The 18480-nt window shown below is 40.8% G+C and overlaps 1 protein-coding gene across 18 annotated transcripts in view; it reads right to left on the reverse strand.

The window, feature by feature from the left end:
- The window catches only part of ncor2 (nuclear receptor corepressor 2), a 190275-nt gene that overhangs the window by 124372 nt on the left and 47423 nt on the right, over positions 1-18480 (reverse strand). For all 18 annotated transcript variants that reach the window (XM_070447011.1, XM_070447005.1, XM_070446998.1 and 15 more), the window contains exons 2-3: positions 12758-12953; positions 11828-11940 (exon numbers count right to left, since the gene is read on the reverse strand). In XM_070447011.1, the coding sequence (XP_070303112.1) occupies positions 11828-11940; positions 12758-12862 (218 nt within the window). In that variant the 5' untranslated portion in view covers positions 12863-12953. The remainder of the gene's footprint in view (positions 1-11827; positions 11941-12757; positions 12954-18480) is intronic.

An 18480-nucleotide genomic window follows, 5' to 3' on the forward strand; every position in this document is an offset into this window, starting at 1 on the left:
TCGTGGTAATACAATGAAAGTTTAGATGCGATCACCATATAAGTTCAAAGGTGAAAAAGCCTGGAAGGAGGAGAGATGACTAGAAACGATTCGGTTGGCCGTTATATGTGTGGATTCATTGTCGGAGTAGAGGTCCTTGTGCATTTCAGGTAAAATAACAACTCAATGTTTATATCCCAGGACAAATTAGCTAGCAACAGCAAGCTAGCTAAATGGGACAAATTAACGTTAGCTAGCAAGTGCAAGCTAACTAGCAAAATTGCCATACATGTTTAAGGCTTTTTGACCTGTCCCCAAATTAATTTGTTTTGATATTTTAACCTGCATGTCGTGATCGCGTTTGGTATGGGGGGGGGCAAAATAAATGTATGCACGATAGCGCATGCGCGCAGCTGGTTTGGGTTCCGTGTTATCATTCACAACTAAAGTTGCCAAATACAAACCTTAGAAAGTCTTAGAAAACATATCATAACATAGCATTCTGAAAATATTCAGACACTTTGACTTTTTCCACATTTTGTTATGTTACAGCTTATTCTAAAATTGATTTAAATTGAAACTAATTCCCCATCTACACACAATACCCTATAACAACAAAGCGAAAGCAGTTTTTTAGAAATACCTTATTTGCATAAGTATTCAGACCCTTTGCTATGAGACTCAAAATTGAGTGCCGGTGCATCCTGTTTCCATTGATCATCCTTGAGACGTTTCTACAACTTGAATGATGTACACTAGTGGTAATTCTTTACCTGGAGGTWTTCCTTATTGTAGGCTACTACTTTTTCCACTTTTAGTCTTGAAATCTTTGGTTTACTAAACTACTCTCTTAGCACATGGCCTCACCTGTGAATCCTTAAAGAGATGGGTGGGGCTAAGGCTTAAGAGGGTGTGAACGATGCTGAATGGGTGTAGATGAAGAAGAGTCATTTCCTCAAAAGTGGGGTTACAAGTTTATCAACTTTCAAAGCAGAATTACTTTCCCATTGTTCCTCAACTGTAGTGTATGATATACCATTTTCTAGCTCTGACTCTCTACTTTTATCTAATGTAAAAAACACAATTTCAAATGTTGCTACATAAGACCGAATCGAGGTGGTCGGTCACATATATGGGCTGCATGGTGCGACTATAGGCTATTGATGATTTGAGAAAGTAGCAAATAAAGCTTGCACTCTGTTCCTTGCCTCAGGCTGCACAGCTGTTCTCTCGTCAAGGGATCATATTTCCACCCATCAGACTGTTCTCAATTTAATCTTGTCTTTACTAATATGTCAAATTAGTTTAATTTTAGAATGGCACATTATCAAATGGGCAGGAACAGGGGGAAAAAGATGTGTCATCTGTATGCACTCGAATAGCGAATGGAGGCCAAGCGCTTTCCCGCCGGTCCATTTTGTAGGCTAATTTGATTTTATAGCAGAGCGTGTGTTTAACATGAACAGCTGAGAAAGAAATATAACAACACTTATTTCACTCCATGCATCAACCACTGTTTGAGGAGCATGCTCTCGCTGCACGACAGGTGATATTCCGCCCAAACTCTGTATGCCATGGGCTCTCCAACCATGTTCCTGCAGCTACCCAGTGCTTCATTTGGGAAACCAAGTGAAATCTGTTTGGGAACATCGATATGTTTTCCCAACAAAACAAAATTGACTAAACTGTGGGCTCCAGAAAGGAATAAAGGAGAGTGAGGAAATGGAAACGCATGATGGTGAGATATTCTGTATAGCTAAAGGTAATGTGTCACATAATTCATTATGAAAATATAAAAAAATAACCTATTACTAGGCTATTCAAATTCACTCATGTTAGGCTAACTGTAAGCCGCCCTGCCTAATCAATGAACCAACAGCATTGCCTCGGGCTAAACGTTCTCTCCCAGACTCATGGATAGACATTTTAGAGCATAAGGTAACCAGGCCATCTGGTATGCATAATACTCCACACTCAAAGGCAATTACTCAAATTTTGGAGCATAGGCTAAACCAATTATGTTTCAAAGACATCTTAAAATCAGTTTTGTTTTATGTTTTTCTGTCATGCGTAATATGCGATAGGCCATGTATTATATAACGGCATAATCATAATTTTTATTCGGGTTGGTTTTTTCCAGGCTCATAGGGCCTATGCAGAAGCTCTAATACGCATATGAATGTTTTGAGTGAATCATCACCTTAAAAAGTGCTGTGCATTTCATTGTTAGGCTTTGAAACAACATCCACAACAACCATGTTTCAATCTGCATTTGAACTTTTCTTCAAATGGATCATCACAGTGGAGGTGAGATTAAAAAGCAAGGGTTTGAGCATAGCCTGAAGGTATGGATGAAGGAATGCTGATCAAATGAAGGAATGCTGATCGTTTAAATCTTGACTGGGGACTCACACAAGCTGATGCCTCAGCACAACCTGCAGCTAATCACTCCGATGAAAACAAGAAAAGTAATCTCTAATAATAGCTTAATATGATGAAGTCCTATCATATTTGATTTATTGAACAACACATAAGGTACTAGACCTGCTAAAATCACACAGCTCACCCATGCCCCCTGAAAGAAGCACATGTTCACAGAGACTAGGCTGTTATTCCCTCATGGTTTTACTTTTCAGGATTGGCTGCTAATCAACGTCCTCTTGGGAAGAGAGAAAGAACAGTGTGGTGTTCATGTGTTGACAGAACTAGTGGAGTCCTCTACTGTACACAGAAAAGGGACAGGACAGAGAACTGCATCGGTTGAGGAAGAACACAATGCTCCCCTGGGCAGGTTCTTCAAAAATAAAGTCCCAGAGAGCCCGTAATCCTGTCTGATTGATACTGGAAGACACAGCCAACCACACACAAATTGTTAGCCACACACTGCTACACACACACTGACCATCTGGTGTCGGCCAATGTGTGCCCGTAACATTCCTGAGGGTATTGTTGCCTAACTCACTTGACCTCCGGAGACAGGACCTCCATTTCAACTACAAAGAAAGATGTGCAGGGGGATTTCTAGAGGAGAGGACAGACAGTGAACTAATTCAAATTAATATGAAGACCTCCCGGAGAGACACTGACGCACAGCACTGCTTTGACAGCCATGCGAATAGAATCCAGTTGCAGCTGACCTCATGAGAAAAGTGTTTGTTGAAGATATACTTCACACTTTAGTTCTCTCTTGTACTTTTCCCAGATAACATATGCAGGAATATCGGCTACTTCATTCAAATGATGAAGAATAATGACTCTGTGCTCAAGGCCTACCCTCTGTGTGCCATGCAAAATTCATGGAATGCATATAAAAAATTCATAACTACTCATCAAGACTCATCCTCAGAAAAAGCATGACTATATATATATAGCCACAGGAAGACCCAGAGTTACCTCTGCTGCAGAGGATAAGTTCATTAGAGTTTCCAGCCTCAGAAATAACAGCACAAATAAATGCTTCACAGAGTTCAAGTAACAGACACATCTCAACATCCACTGTTCAGAGGAGACTGCGTGAAATCAGGCCTTCATGGTCGAAATGCTGCAAAAAAAAAACACTACGAAAAGCACACCAATAAGAAGAGACTTGCTTGGGCCAAGAAAAACAAGCAATGGACATTAGACCGGTGGAAATCTGTCCTTTGCTTGGATGAGTCCAAATTTGAGATTTTTAGTTCCAACCACCGTATCTTTGTGAGACGCAGAGTCGGTGAACGGATGACCTCCGCATGTGTGGTTCCCACCGTGAAGCATGGAGGTGGTGTGATGGTGTGGGGGTGCTTTGCTGGTGACACTGTCAGTGATTTACTTAGAAATCAAGGCACACTTAACCAGCATGGCTACAACAGCATTCTGCAACGATAAGCCGTCCCATCTGGTTTGCGCTTAGTGGGACTATCATTAGTTTTTCAACAGGACAATGATCCAACACACAACACCAGGATGTGTAAAGGCTATTTGACCAAGAAGGAGAGTGATGAGTGCTGCATCAGATGACCTAGCCTCCACAATCACCTGACCTCAACCCAAATGAGATGGTTTGGTATGAGTTGTACCACAGAGTGAAGGAAAAGCAGCCAACAAGTGCTCAACATATGTGACCGACCAGCTCAAATCGGTCTTACAGTTGAAGTCGGAAGTTTACATACACCTTAGCAAAATACATTTAAACTCAGTTTTTCTCAATTCCTGAAATTTAATCGTAGTAAAAATTCCCTGTCTTAAATCAGTTAAGATCACCACTTTACTTTAAGAATGTGAAATGTCAGAATAATATTAGAGAGAATGATTTATTTCAGCTTTTATTTATTTCATCACATTCCCAGTGGGTCAGAAGTTTACATATACTCAATTAGTATTTGGTAGCATTGCCTTTAAATTGTTTAATTTGGCTCAAACGTTTCGGGTAGCCTTCCACAAGCTTCCCACAATAAGTTGGGTGGATTTTGGCCCATTCCTCCTGACAGAACTGGTGTAACTGAGTCATGTTAATAGGCCTCCTTGCTTGCATGTGCTTTTTCAGTTCTGCCCACAAATGTTCTATAGGATTGATGTCAGGGCTTTGTGATGGCCACTCCAATACCTTGAATGGGGCGGCAGGGTTAGAGCATTGGACTAGTAACTGAAAGGTTGCAAGTTCAAATCCCCGACCTGACTAGGTACAAATCTGTCGTTCTGCCCCTGAACAGGCAGTTAACCCACTGTTCCTAGGCCATCATTGAAAATAAGAATTTGTTCTTAACTTCTTATGGCTGCAGGGCGGTATTGAGTAGCTTGGATGAAAGGTGCACAGAGGTGCCCATAGTAAACTGCCTGCTCCTCAGTCTCAGTTGCTAATATATACATATTATTTTTCGTATTGGATAGAAAACACTCTGAAGTTTCTAAAACTGTTTGAATTATGTCTGAGTATAACAGAACTCATATGGCAGGCAAAAACCTGAGAAGTTCCACTTCCTGTTTGAATTGTTTCTGAGGTGGCCAAGCTCTCATTGAAATTACAGCGAGATATTGATGAGTTTTCACTTCCTACGGCTTCCACTAGATGTCAACAGTCAATAGAACTTTGTCTGATGACTCTAATGTGAAGGGGGGCCGAAGGAGACAAGAATTAGTCAGGTCTGCCACGAGCTGACCATGCTTTCACATGTGCGTTCACATGAGGACCTCCGTTCCACCGCTCTTCTGAAGTCAATCTAATTCTCCGGTTGGAACGTTATTCAAGATGTATGTTAACAACATTCTAAAGATTGATTCAGTACATCGTTTGACATGTTTCTACTGACTGTTACGGAACTTTTGGACATTTCGTCACGTTATAGTGGACGCGCTTTGTGACTTTGGAATTGTTTACCAAAAGCGCTAACCAAAGTAGCTAATTGGACATAAATAACGGACATTATCGAACAAATCAAGCATTTATTGTGGACCTGGGATTCCTAGGACTGCAATCTGATGAAGTTCATCAAAGGTAAGGAAACATTTATCATGTATTTTCTGGTTTCTCTTGACCCCAACATGGCGGCTAATTTGGCTATTGTTCTGAGCTCCGTCTCAGTTTATTGCATGATTTGCTTTTTCCGTAAAGTTTTTTTTAAATCTGACACAGCGGTTGCATTAACTTCTTCGGGGTAGGGGGCAGCATTTTCACTTTTGGATAAATAGCATGCCCAAATTCAACTGCCTGCTACTCATCCCCAGAATATAAGATATGCATATTATTAGTAGATTTGGATAGAAAACACTCTGAAGTTTCTAAAACTGTTTGAATCATGTCTGTGAGTATAACAGAACTTATGTAGCAGGCAAAACCCTGAGGACAAACCATTCAGATATTTTTTTCTTTTAGGTCACTGTCTTTTCAATGAGTTTTCATTGGGACACCAGACTTCTAAGGGACTTGTTTGCAGTTCCTCCCGCTTCCACTGGATGTCACCAGTCTTTGGAAATTGGTTGAGGTTTTTCCTTTTTGTAATGAAGAAGTACGGCCATCTTAAATGAGAGTCACTTGAAGTAAATTGTTTGAGAGATGCACATTACCAGAAAAGTTGCGTCAGTTTGTTTTCTTTTTGTATTGAACACAGATCATCCTGTCTTCAATTTGATCGATTATTAACYTTTAAAATACCTAACYTTGTATTACAAAAGTAGTTTGATATGTTTTGGTAAAGTTTACATGTATCTTTTGAGATATTTTGTAGTGACGTTGCGCAAGTTGGAAGCTGTGTTTTTCTGGATGAAACGCGTCAAATAAATTGACATTTTGGATATATATCGACAGAATTAATCGAACAAAAGGACCATTTGTCATGTTTATGGGACATATTGGAGTGCCAACAAAAGAAGTTCGTCAAAGGTAAGGCATGAATTATATTTTTATTTCTGCGTTTTGTGTCGTGCCTGCAGTGTTGAAATATGCTACTCTCTTTCTTTACTGTTGTGCTATCATCAGATAATAGCATCTTATGCTTTCGCCGAAAAGCCTTTGTGAAATCTGACATGTTGGCTGGATTCATGTGGCTTTAATTTGGTATCTTACATGTGTGATTTAATGAAAGTTTGATTTTTATATCATTTTATTTGAATATGGCGCTCTGTATTTTCCCTGGCTATTGGCCAGGTGGGACGATTGCGTCCCACCTACCCCAGAGAGGTTAAGGAGAGGTATATCTATAATTCCATGTGTATAACTTGTATTATCATCTACATTTATGATGAYTATTTCTGTTGAAACGATGTGGCTATGCAAAATCACTTGATGTTTTTGGAACTAGTGAATGTAACGCGCCAATGTAAACTCAGATTTTTTGTTATAAATATGAACTTTATCAAACAAAACATGCATGTATTGTGTAACATGAAGTCCTATGAGTGTCATCTGATGAAGATAATCAAAGGTTAGTGATTCATTTTATCTCTATTTCTGCTTTTTGTGAAAGCTATCTTTCGCTGGAAAAATGGCTGTGCTTATTGTGGTTTGGTGGTGACCTAACAATCGTTTGTAGTGCTTTCGCTGAAAAGCATATTTGAAATCGGACACTTTGGTGGGATTAACAACAAGATTACCTTTAAAATGATATAAAACACATGTATGTTTGAGGAATTTTAACTGACTTGCCTAGTAAAATAAAWWAAAAAATGAAACTTTGTTGTCCTTTAGCCATTTTGCCACAACTTTGGAAGTATGCTTGGGGTCATTGTCCATTTGGAAGACCCATTTGCAACCAAGATTTAACTTCCTGACTGATGTCTTGAGATGTTGCTTCAATATATCCAGATAATTTTCCTGCCTCATGATGCCATCTATTTTGTGAAGTGCACGAGTCTCTCCTGCAGCAAAGAACCCCAAAAACATGATGCTGCCACCCCCGTGCTTCACGGTTGGGATGGTGTTCTTTGGCTTGCAAGCCTCCCCCTTTTTCCTCCAAACATAACGATGGTCATCATGGTCAAGCAGTTCTATTTTTGTTTCGTCAGACCAGAGGACATTTCTCCAAAAAGTACCATCTTTGTCTCCATGTGCAGTTGCAAACCATAGTCTGGCTTTTTTTATGGCGGTTCTGGAGCAGTGGCTTCTTCCTTGCTGAGTGGCCTTTCAGGTTATGTCGATATAGGACTTGTTTTACTGTGGATATATATACTTTTGTACCTGTTTCCTCCACCATCTTCACAAGGTCCTTTGCTGTTGTTCTGGGATTGATTTGCACTTTTCGCACCAAAGTACGTTCATCTCTAGGAGACAGAACGTGTCTCCTTCATGAACTGTAACTATCTGCACTGACCCTTTTTAATTAACTTTGACTTGTGGAGGTCTACAATTATATTTCTGAGGTCTTGGCTGATTTCTTTTGATTTTCCCATAATGTCAAGCAAAGAGGCACTGAGTTTGAAGGTAGGTCTTGAAATACATCCACAGGGACACCTCCAATTGACTCAACTGATGTCAATTACCCTATCAGAAGCTTCTGAAGCCATGACATTTTCTGGAATTGAAGCCACTGACCAACTGGAATTATAAGTGAAATAATCTGTCTGTAAACAATTGTTGGAAAGATTACTTGTGTCATGCACAAAGTTGATGTCCTAACCGACTTGCCAAAACTATAGTTTGTTAACAAGAAATTTGTGGAGTGGTTGAGAATGAGTTTTAATGAGAATGAGTTTAAAGTGTATGTAAACTTCCAACTTCAACTGTATGTAGCAAAATTTGAAATMGTGTTTTTTACATTGGTTAAAAGTGGAGACTCAGAGCTACACAATGATATATCATACACTACAGTTGAGGAACAATGGGGGAAAGTAATTTTGATTTAAAAGTTGATAAACTTGTAGACTCACTTTTGAGAAAATGGCCTTTAAATGTTTTGGGTCTACTACTGGAGAGACCTTCTAKAGCCATTCAGCATCGTTCACACCCTCTTAAGCTTTAGCCCCACCCATCTCTAAGGGTTGATCTGAGCTTTCTGTAATAACAGCAGCAGTCAAGCACCCCTGTAAAGACTATTATACACAGACTCAAAATAGCTACTGATAACAAATGTGTATTAAGTGGTTGTGACCCAGAGACTCCTGACCATTTATTTTGGGACGGTTCTTATGTCAGATGAGTTTGGAGTGAGTTAGATCTTATTTTAAAATAAACTACTATTAATGTTAATTTGAAAGACTCTGATATTATCTTTTATTTTGATCCAAATGATATGGACCCTGATTTAACTTCCATTGTTCATTTGTTAATTTTTTATGACAGATTCTTTAACCATAAAATTCAGTGTGCGGAGAACAAACCTCTCTTCACATTAAGATAATTTCTAAATAATATTTCAATTCTATCAGTAAGTGTAAAAACAAAACAGAAATTTGTTGACAAATTGAAAATGTACCATCTTGATATGTAATACCCCTGTCTTAGGTTTAAGTACTCTTGTTTGTATATTTCAGTTTTTGTATTTGTTTGGTTCATAATAATAATACAAAATGTATCAATTTTTTAAAAGCAGTCTAACTTGCTAGATACTTCCAGACACAAATGAGAGAACAGCACAGTGACCATTTTACTCGCCCTAGCAGAGCTGGTTAGGCTGTTTTCATGTCATCCAGAGCGTTGGTGACTAACTGTGCTGCTGGCAACTATTTAATGACTCAATTTTCCTGACATTTACTGACAGTGGCCATATTCAACTGAGTTGAGCATTCGTGAATTCATCAGTTATTCTGTGCTCTGGAACACTCAGATGAGTCTTTAAGACATCTAGCTAGCTAGCTAAACAATGAACCACAATCCCAATTTATGACGTTACTACCCTGCATGAATCTGCAAATGGCTCAGATATGAATAATAAAATCATACACGTAACGCTAGTTAGCAATACACGTTAACTTGAAATGAAAATACTTTCAAAATTAGAAACGTGTAATATCTGAAAATGTAGCTAGCTAGGCTATCTTAGGCGTCTGAAATTTGAGTAGATAACCAGTGGGAATTCACCAGCTAGTACGTCTATCAACAGTTGTTGCATTGACATTCTATTGAAATTTAGCTAGCTAAACAATGAACCATAATCCCAACCCATGACATCACTACCCTGCATGAATCTGCAGGTAGCTAACCAACCAGGTTGAATGTTAGCTAGCCAACATTAGGCTATAACTAGTCAAGCAAATTGCAGAGATAATGAGTGGTTTATGTTCAAGTTTATGTTCAAACAGCTCTCCTGTGAAGTAGTGACCCGCGGCATACGCCTAGTTTCCTGAAACTGGTCATATATGTGGGAACTCCTTCAAAACTGTTGGAAAAGCATTCCACATGAAGCTGGTTGAGAGAATGCCAAGAGTGTGCAAAGCTGTCATCAAGGCAAAGGGTGGCTACTTTGAAGAATCTCAAATACAAAATATATCTTAATTTGTTTAACACCTTTTTGGTTACTACATGATTCCATGTGTTATTTCATAGTTTATGTCTTCACTATTATTCTACATGTAAATAGTAAATAGTAAAAATAAATGTGTCCAAACTTTTGACTGATACTGTAAGTATTCAGATCCTTTACTCGGTACTTTGTTGAAGCACCTTTAGCAGTGATTACAGCCACAAGTCCTCTTGGGACGCCACAAGCTTGGCACACCTGTCTTTCTCTGCAGATCCTCTCACAATCTGTCAGGTTGGATGGGGAGTGTCACTGCACAGCTATTTTCAGGTCTCTCCAGAGATGTTCGAACGGGTTCATGTCAGGGCTCTGGCTGAGCCAATCAAGGACATTCAGAGACTTGTCCCGAAGCCACTCCTGCGTTGTCTTGGCTATGTGCTTGGGGTCGTTGTCCTGCTGGAAGTTGAACCTTCACCAGAGTCTGTGCTGAACGCTCTGGAGCAGGTTTTCCTCAAGGATCACTCTGTATTTTGCTCCGTTCATCTTTCCTTTGATCCTGACTAGTCTCCCAGTCCCTGCCGCTGAAAATCCCCACAGCATTATGCTTTCCACCACTATGCTTCACTATAAGAACGGTGCATGTTTCCTCCAGATGTGACACTTGGCATTCAGACCAAAGAGTTCATTCTTGGTTTCATCAGACTAGAGAATCTTGTTTCTCATGGTCAGAGTCCTTTAGGTGCCTTTTGGCAAACTCCAAGCGGGGTGATCAATGGAAACAGGATGCACCTGAGCTCAATTTTGAGTCTCATAGCAAAGGGTCTGAATACGTATGTAAATGTGATCTGTTTTTCATTTTTTATAAATTTGCACAAATTTCAAATTTTCGATTTGTCATTTTGGGGTATTGTGTGTAGATTGATGAGGGGGAAAAACGATTTAATCCAGTTTAGAATAATGCTGTAACGTAACAAAATGTGGAAAAAGGATACTTTCCAAATGCACAGTATTTCCTGCATCAAATCACCCCACGATACCATCCCCCATTTCTACTCTCCATGGACTTGAAATAAACCCCCCTAAAAGTATTTTTCTAAATCTGGCAACCCTGTTTAGCCTTCGCACTGGTATTTAGGGTGATGATCTGTGAGGTGATAACATTATTTGCTTTGTGATTTGTCAAAAACTGTAAACAACTTGTAAAAGTAATGTGCTCCGGATCTTGTGTATACTGTAACAAGTACATTGAAGATTTGTAATATGCTGAAAAGTGGCCGAACTAAGTCCATATTTTTGGGGCATTGGGAGCAGCCATCTTTGACTTTGTTTCTTTGCGTCTTATTAGTGAATGGCATTCTGGGATTAGGGAGTTTTTGATTGTCAAACAAATATGGCTGCCATCAAAGAATTTAGCTGCTGTTAGCTTAGCTGACATCTCTTTTTTAAACAATATTACATCTCCCTTGTGCTCACCAGAGATACATTGTAAACAAGTATTGATGTTAGATCGCTAACTTATGTTTAGGTTTTTGTCAGCGCAACAGGTTATTTAGAATGGTTTATGGAATGAATTTGGCTGTGGATGTGTTCCTTGTGATGCTTGGATGATGAAGTTCACATTTATCTTTCACAATAAAATATAAAATTGAGGAATAAACMTGTGAAGATCTTTATTTCCCATCAGTACAAAGCATTATTTAGATGCTTTTCAAACAACAATGCTGTTTAGATGTGTTTGTTGCATCATATCTTCTGTTGCTACTGTTCCAATCAGATATTTGCGATGGTACGCTGCAGGGACCACTCAACAATGATCACAAATATGTGATCGGATGCGTCAAAGGGTTAAAGTGATTTAAGGTGATGAGCAAAGGTGACAGAGGCTTCTAGAAAATTCAGAGATCAAAYAAACCAGGGGGTCCTGGGTCCTGAGCGAGAGCAGAGTACAGTAGTAGATAGTACAGTAGTAGATAGCTACGTACCTCTCATTCCCTGGCTGGAACTCGGACAGCAGAGAGGGCCGGCGGCGGTGGGGCTGAGCCAGGTGTGAGCTGTAGTCCCGAGAGTGAGGGTGGTAGTCCACCAGTCCCACATCCTGAAAAGCACACACGCAGCAACGCATGAGAGCACACCAGAAATCTTCCGATCTGAGAAAAGTCTATGATAGCGTGCCTCTGTTTATTCACTCATTCTCTCGTTTTCTCTCTCTTCATCTAGCTCTTCCTTCCTGGTCATTACATTATCATCCTTTCTCTCCATTTACCTCACACATATGATAGAGTGGCCATTCCTCTACACCTGTGCCTCTCTCACTGAGCTGAGGCTGACGGAACTAACTGTGGGTTGTGGACTGTCCATCTGCCCTCATCTTCTCCTCAACGTGATAACAAGTGGGAGTGGAGGGATTAACAAGCAGGGGCAGCTGTGGGGATCCTGGGGGGTAACCCTAGGATTCCCTCCTTACAACAGAGAGAAACTCACACCGACACAGGATGTCAAGCCACGAGATGAATCACCTTACTAGCTAGGGGCCTCTTCTGGGAAGACAAGACACATATCCCTCTGACCCGTTCAAAAAACAGTCATGGCAATTAAGAAATGAGGGAGGACATTTGAGCATAATGGAGAAACCTAGAAAATGATTCCACCATGAAAACATTAACTTTCAATTCAAACATCTAATAAGGGAGCAGGTTCTAGGGCTGCATATCCTTTGTGTGCATAACAGTGTAGCCACAACAGTGTAGTTACTCAGTGCAGGATAAGACTGTTGACAAAATGACAGCTAACCTAAGGGAGCRGGGGTAACATCTACATGTAAATCATTATACACTGAGCTTTCATGTGAAGGCGCRAAGTACCAGTGTTCCTGTTTCCAGCTAGTTTGGTCCAGGGTTTCCCAGGGCTCTTACCGTGTGTGCCCGTGCCAGCTGCAGCGGTAGACTGGCAGGGTTTGGCAGGTGGCGGATGTCCACAGCCCTCCGGCCCTGAGGCACGGACTGGGGGTGGGAGGACATGCTGGTGCAGCCGCTTCCTCTACAGACTGGATGTTGGTGGGGCTGCAGAGCAGGCGCGGTACATCATGGGTTTAGTCCTGTAGACAGCGACCTGTAGGGAGAAGAGAACGGCATGATGAGAAACTAATCACATACAAGTCAGGACAGTTGACCAACCCAAATCAAGCCAGTTTGAAGTCATACGTCCTATCAGTTTTGGTAGTCTTAGGCACGGATATCAGCTTTCTGCAGAACAATAATAATCCTTCTCGCTGTATGTAGATTGAGAAGGGTTAAATGCTATTTGGCCACCAGCTCTTTTCGGACCAGTTAGAGATGAATGTGTCAGTGCATCCTGGATATAAGAGTGTCAGCACCTCTCTCCAGCAGCTGCTAGCATTTCCACTGTTCCTGATGGAGGGGGACTCAGATCTTGCCCCTGCTTGGCCAGATAATTGGCTCCCTGGACCTGCCTGCCTACACACTGAATGGCCTTCTGTCCCTCGCACTGGAGGAGTTATGTCTATGAAAAGCTAGGCAAAGTCAAAATGCTAGTTGATAACCTAATGCCCAGGGTTTAACAGGGAAATAATTACACTATGTTAAGCATGGATGTTCCAACACCAATTAAGTTAACGCCAAGGACATATCACCAAACGGCAGCGAATGCACTTCTAGTGTGGTTGAGAGATGGATTCAAAATGGAGTGATACGACGAGTGCTCTGTGCTGCTTGAGTAGGCTTCTCCCCCACAACCACTTTGGAAAAGCTCATGGACAAGATCTCCTATCCTTCACGGTGATGAAGAAATAAAAATAAAGAGAGTGGGAAGAGAGAGGCATAATCCTCTTACTGTTTTCATGCCTATTACAATACACATTAATGAGAGAAAATAGATTGCTATAAAACACAGCAGCATATATCCTATAAAGCAGATATTTTTTGAAGCGGTGAGTGTTTACAGTACCAGATCCCCTGAAGTTGAGCTGGGCGATATGGACAAAAATCCATATTGCAGTAAATTGCCTGAATTGATGCGCTAACCAGGGTTGCCATGTCTGCAGTTTTCCCGCTAATTGGGCTACTTTGAAAACAATATCACGTGTGTAAATGTATTGGTCGCCATGCCATGTATCTATTTCACTGTGTCCTGCTGCTGACTATCAGGCAATGAGGCAGGCTGTTGCTGAGTGAGTGGTGGGGAGGGCAAGGGGGGGGGGGGGGGGGGGTTCATGCTGAAAGAGCACTGCAGCATGCAGCTTAGTCCACTATTGACTGAGTCACATGAGTGAGAGAAGACAGAGCAGCACGTGCGCACGTCATGACAACTTTTTACCAGTTGTTGGTAGGCTATGTAACTTGACATTATGCGCAAGTGGACATTTGAAATGGAAGTTGTGTAACTCCCGTGTGCTTCTATTATGGGGGAAAATCCTCAATGAAGCTCACATTAATTGTGGAGAACGATACATTTGCATCTGTCGGCAATCAAGTAGTCTATAATTGTATATGCTAATGTAGGCTACAATTTGATACAATAAATATATGTTGAAATGACTATATCACTTGAGATTTTGCAAATCAAATGTGTCACTTGTGTAGCCTACCTGGACCTGGCAAACACATTTTWAAAATACGTTATAACTTCAGTGTATTGTTGTAGTAGCCTTCTGTTATCACACAATTATTTATGGCCAAGTTTAGTTAATTAAATTGGAAGTTGTTGACAAGCATATTCAGTTCATATACAGTACAAGTCAAACATTTTGGACACACCTACTCATTCAAGGGTTTTTATTTTTACTATTTTCTACATTGTATAATAATAGCGCAGACATCAAAACTAGGAAATAACACATATGGAATCATGTAATAACCAAAAAAGTATATAATAAAAATATATTATATATTTGAGATTCTTCAAAGTAGCCACCCTTTGCCTTGACAGCTTTGCACACTCTTGGCATTCTCTCAACCAGCTTCATGAGGTAGTCACCTGGAACGCATTACAATTAACAGGTGTGTCTTATTGAAAGTTACTTTGTGGAATTTCTTTCCTTAACGCGTTTGAGCCAATCAGTTGTGTTGTGACAAGAATATGCTATCTTCTGTATACCACCCCTATTTGGTAAAAGACCAAGTCCATATTATGGCAAGATCAGCTCAAATAACCAAAGAGAAATGACAGTCCATTATTACTTTAAGACATGGTCAGTCAATCTGGAAAATTCCTCAAGTGCAGTCACAAAAACCATCAAGTGCTATGAAGAAACCGGCTCTCATGAGGAAGAGGAAAGGAAGACCCAGAGTTACCTCTGCTGCAGAGGATAAGTTCATTAGASTTACCAGCCTCAGAAATTGCAGCCCAAATAAATACATATCAACATCCACTGTTCAGAGGAGAATGCGTGAAAAAAGCCTTCAAGGTCAATTGCTGCATAGAAACCACTACTAAAGGACACAAATAATAAGAAGAGACTTGCTTGGGCCAAGAAAAACAGACAATTCAAATTAGACCGGTGGAAATCMMTCCTTTGATCTGAGCTCAAATTTGAGATTTTTGGTTCCAACCGGCGTCTCTCTGTGAGACACAGTAGGTGAACGGATGATCTCCGCATATGTAGTTCCCACCGTGAAGCATGGAGGGCGAGGTGTGATGGTGTGCGGGTGCTTTCCTGGTGACAAGGTCAGTGATTTATTTAGAATTCAAGCACACAACCAGCATGGCTACCACAGCATTCTGCAGAGATATGCCATCCCGAGTGGCGCAGCGGTCTAAGGCACTGCATCTCAGTGAAAGAGGTGTCACTGCAGTTCGAATCCAGGCTGCATGACATCCGGTAGTGATTGGGAGTCCCATAGGGCGGCGCACAATTGGCCCAGCGTCGTCTGAGTTTGGCCGGGGTAGGCCGTCACTGTAAATAAGAATTTGTTCTTAACTGTAAATAACAGGAATATCATTTGTTTTTCAGCAGGACAATGACCCAACACACCTCCAGGCAGTGTAAGGGCTATTTGACCAAAAAGGAGAGTGATGGAGTGCTGCATAAAATGACCTGGCCTCCACAATCACCCAACCTCAACCCAATTGAGATGGTTTGGGATGAGTTGGACCGCAGAGTGAAGGAAAAGCAGCCAACAAGTGCTTGGCATATGTGAGAACTCCTTCAAGACTGTTGGAAAAGCATTCCAGGTGAAGCTGGTTGAGAGAATGCCAAGAGTGTGCAAAGCTTTCATCAAGGCAAAGTGTAGCTACTTTGAAGAATCTCAAATATAAAACATATTTTGTTTTATATTTAAGATTTGTTTAACACTTTTTTTGGTTACTACATGATTCCATATGTATTATTTCATAGTTTTGATGTCGTCATTTATTCTACAATGTAGAACATTTAAAACATATTAAGAAAAACCCTTGAAGAAATAGGTGTCCAAACTTTTGACTGGTACTGTATATGTAATTAATATTTCATTCAGTGATTGAAATTATGGTCCCTTCCTCAGTAGCCTATTCCAGCAGGCTATTGGGAAAAACAAGCACTTGTCACGAAATCGCCAAGCTATTCATGTTGAATAAATTATTCTGTTAATTTGAGCTAAGCAAGCTGCTAACTCGTTCAGTTTACATCTTGCCTAGGCTACTATAGACTTCCTGAAATAAGATGTAGGCAAATCAGGGGCTACAGGCTATCTGCATCTATCTAAGCAAACCATGGAAAAGTTTAATTACAATCATGAACCCAGATTTTAGTATGTAGCCTATGCCTATTGAACTGTCAAGTCAATCTTGCAAATGGGCCATTTATAACTGTTTCTAGTGGTAACATCTGGTTTGTGATAGCCAATCTACCACGGCTAACTGCTGTATCCAGACACTCCGTGTTGCGTCATGCTAATGAACAGCCCTTAGCCAAGGTATATTGGCCATATATCATACCCTCTCGTGCCTTATTGCTTAATCATCAGTCAAACGAGTTAAATCAACATCCACCAATGGGAAATGATTTGGCGAGTTCTCTCTTGCAACATTCAAATTTGTTTATTACTTGATGTCGCAATAAATATTGCTTCTAATGTCATTAGTTACGTTGATATTCCTTAATTGGCTCAATAACGTTATGGAAAAAGGGTTTATTGTATAAATGTGGCAAATCTTGCTGTGGGGAAAAAAATTACAGAGCAGAGGACATTGGATTTAAGCGAACTAGTGGTTAATTTGAAACAATCCTTATCAATAACCTAAACGTCTCAAATACGTGGCTGGGTGGTTATAAAAGATGGCAGAATAGAGTGAATGGAGTGAAACGAAACTGAAAGATCACTTTTAGATTCAGACATTCACACAAAACACTGTATTTGAGACTGGGAGTAGGATACTCATTACATGTGACTCTTGCCAAAATAGGCATTAGGACCCTTGCCATTTCTCTGGGCCTCTGAGGAATGAAGACCCTGGTAGCTCATGTTTCACCACTGCTCTACAGTCTACACATGGAGGGACGGTGTGTATGGCAACCAGCACTATGGCATAACATGATGTGATGCTACAGTGTATTGGCTTTGAGCAACCACCCAAACCAGATCTCTCTCGCTCTCGCATAGATACTACTAGGCCTAAAAAGTTGCAGCTGTAGATCTGAAAACAGTACAATATCACTTCCCAGTAGTCAAGTGATCATGAAACCCTACTCCAACCTGCTATGCCTAGGCTATATCAGTTCTCCATTTCAGTTTCATCTTACTTTATGAAATAAATGCTACACAGACAATTGAATAACATACAGTAGGCTATAACAGAGGTAATCTTCAGTTAGCTGATTAAAAAACATCTGTTCAAAAAGTTTCAAAACCATAAAGCACAGAGCACAGTATGTCTATGAGGGACTGGTCAAAAACAAACAATGTACCAGCCTCATTAACTCAGCAAAAAAAGAAACATCATCTCACTGTCAACTGCGTTTATTTTCAGCAAACTTAACATATGTTCGTACAAACATTTACACAAGATTGAACAACTGAGACAATGTGAACAAGTTCCACAGACATGTGACTAACAGAAATGGAATAATGTGTCCCTGAACAAAGGGAGGGGGGGGTCAAAAATCAAAAGTAACAGTCAGTATCTGGTGTGGCCAACAGCTGCAATAAGTACTGCAGTGCATCTCCTCCTCATAGACCAGATTTGCCGGTTCTTGCTGTGAGATGTTACACCACTCTTCCACCAAGGCACCTGCAAGTTCCAGGACATTTCTGGGGAGAATGGCCCTAGCCCTCACCCTCCGATCCAACAGGTACCAGACGTGCTCAATGGGATTGAGATCCGGGCTCTTCGCTGGCCATGGCAGAACACTGACATTACTGTCTTGCAGGAAATCACGCACAGAACAAGCAGTATGGCTGGTGGCATTGTCATGCTGGAGGGTCATGTCAGGATGAGCCTGCAGGAAATGTACCACATCAGGGAGGAGGATGTCTTCCCTGTAACGCACAGAGTTGAGAATGCCTGCAATGACAACAAGCTCAGTCCGATGATGCTGTGACACACCGCCCCAAACCATGACGGTCCCTCCAGCTCCAAATCGATCCCACTCCAGGGTACAGGCCTCGTGTAACGATAAACGCGAATCCGACCATCACTC

The sequence above is a fragment of the Salvelinus sp. IW2-2015 genome, linkage group LG15 (assembly GCF_002910315.2).
Source record: "Salvelinus sp. IW2-2015 linkage group LG15, ASM291031v2, whole genome shotgun sequence".
Lineage (NCBI taxonomy): Eukaryota > Metazoa > Chordata > Actinopteri > Salmoniformes > Salmonidae > Salvelinus > Salvelinus sp. IW2-2015.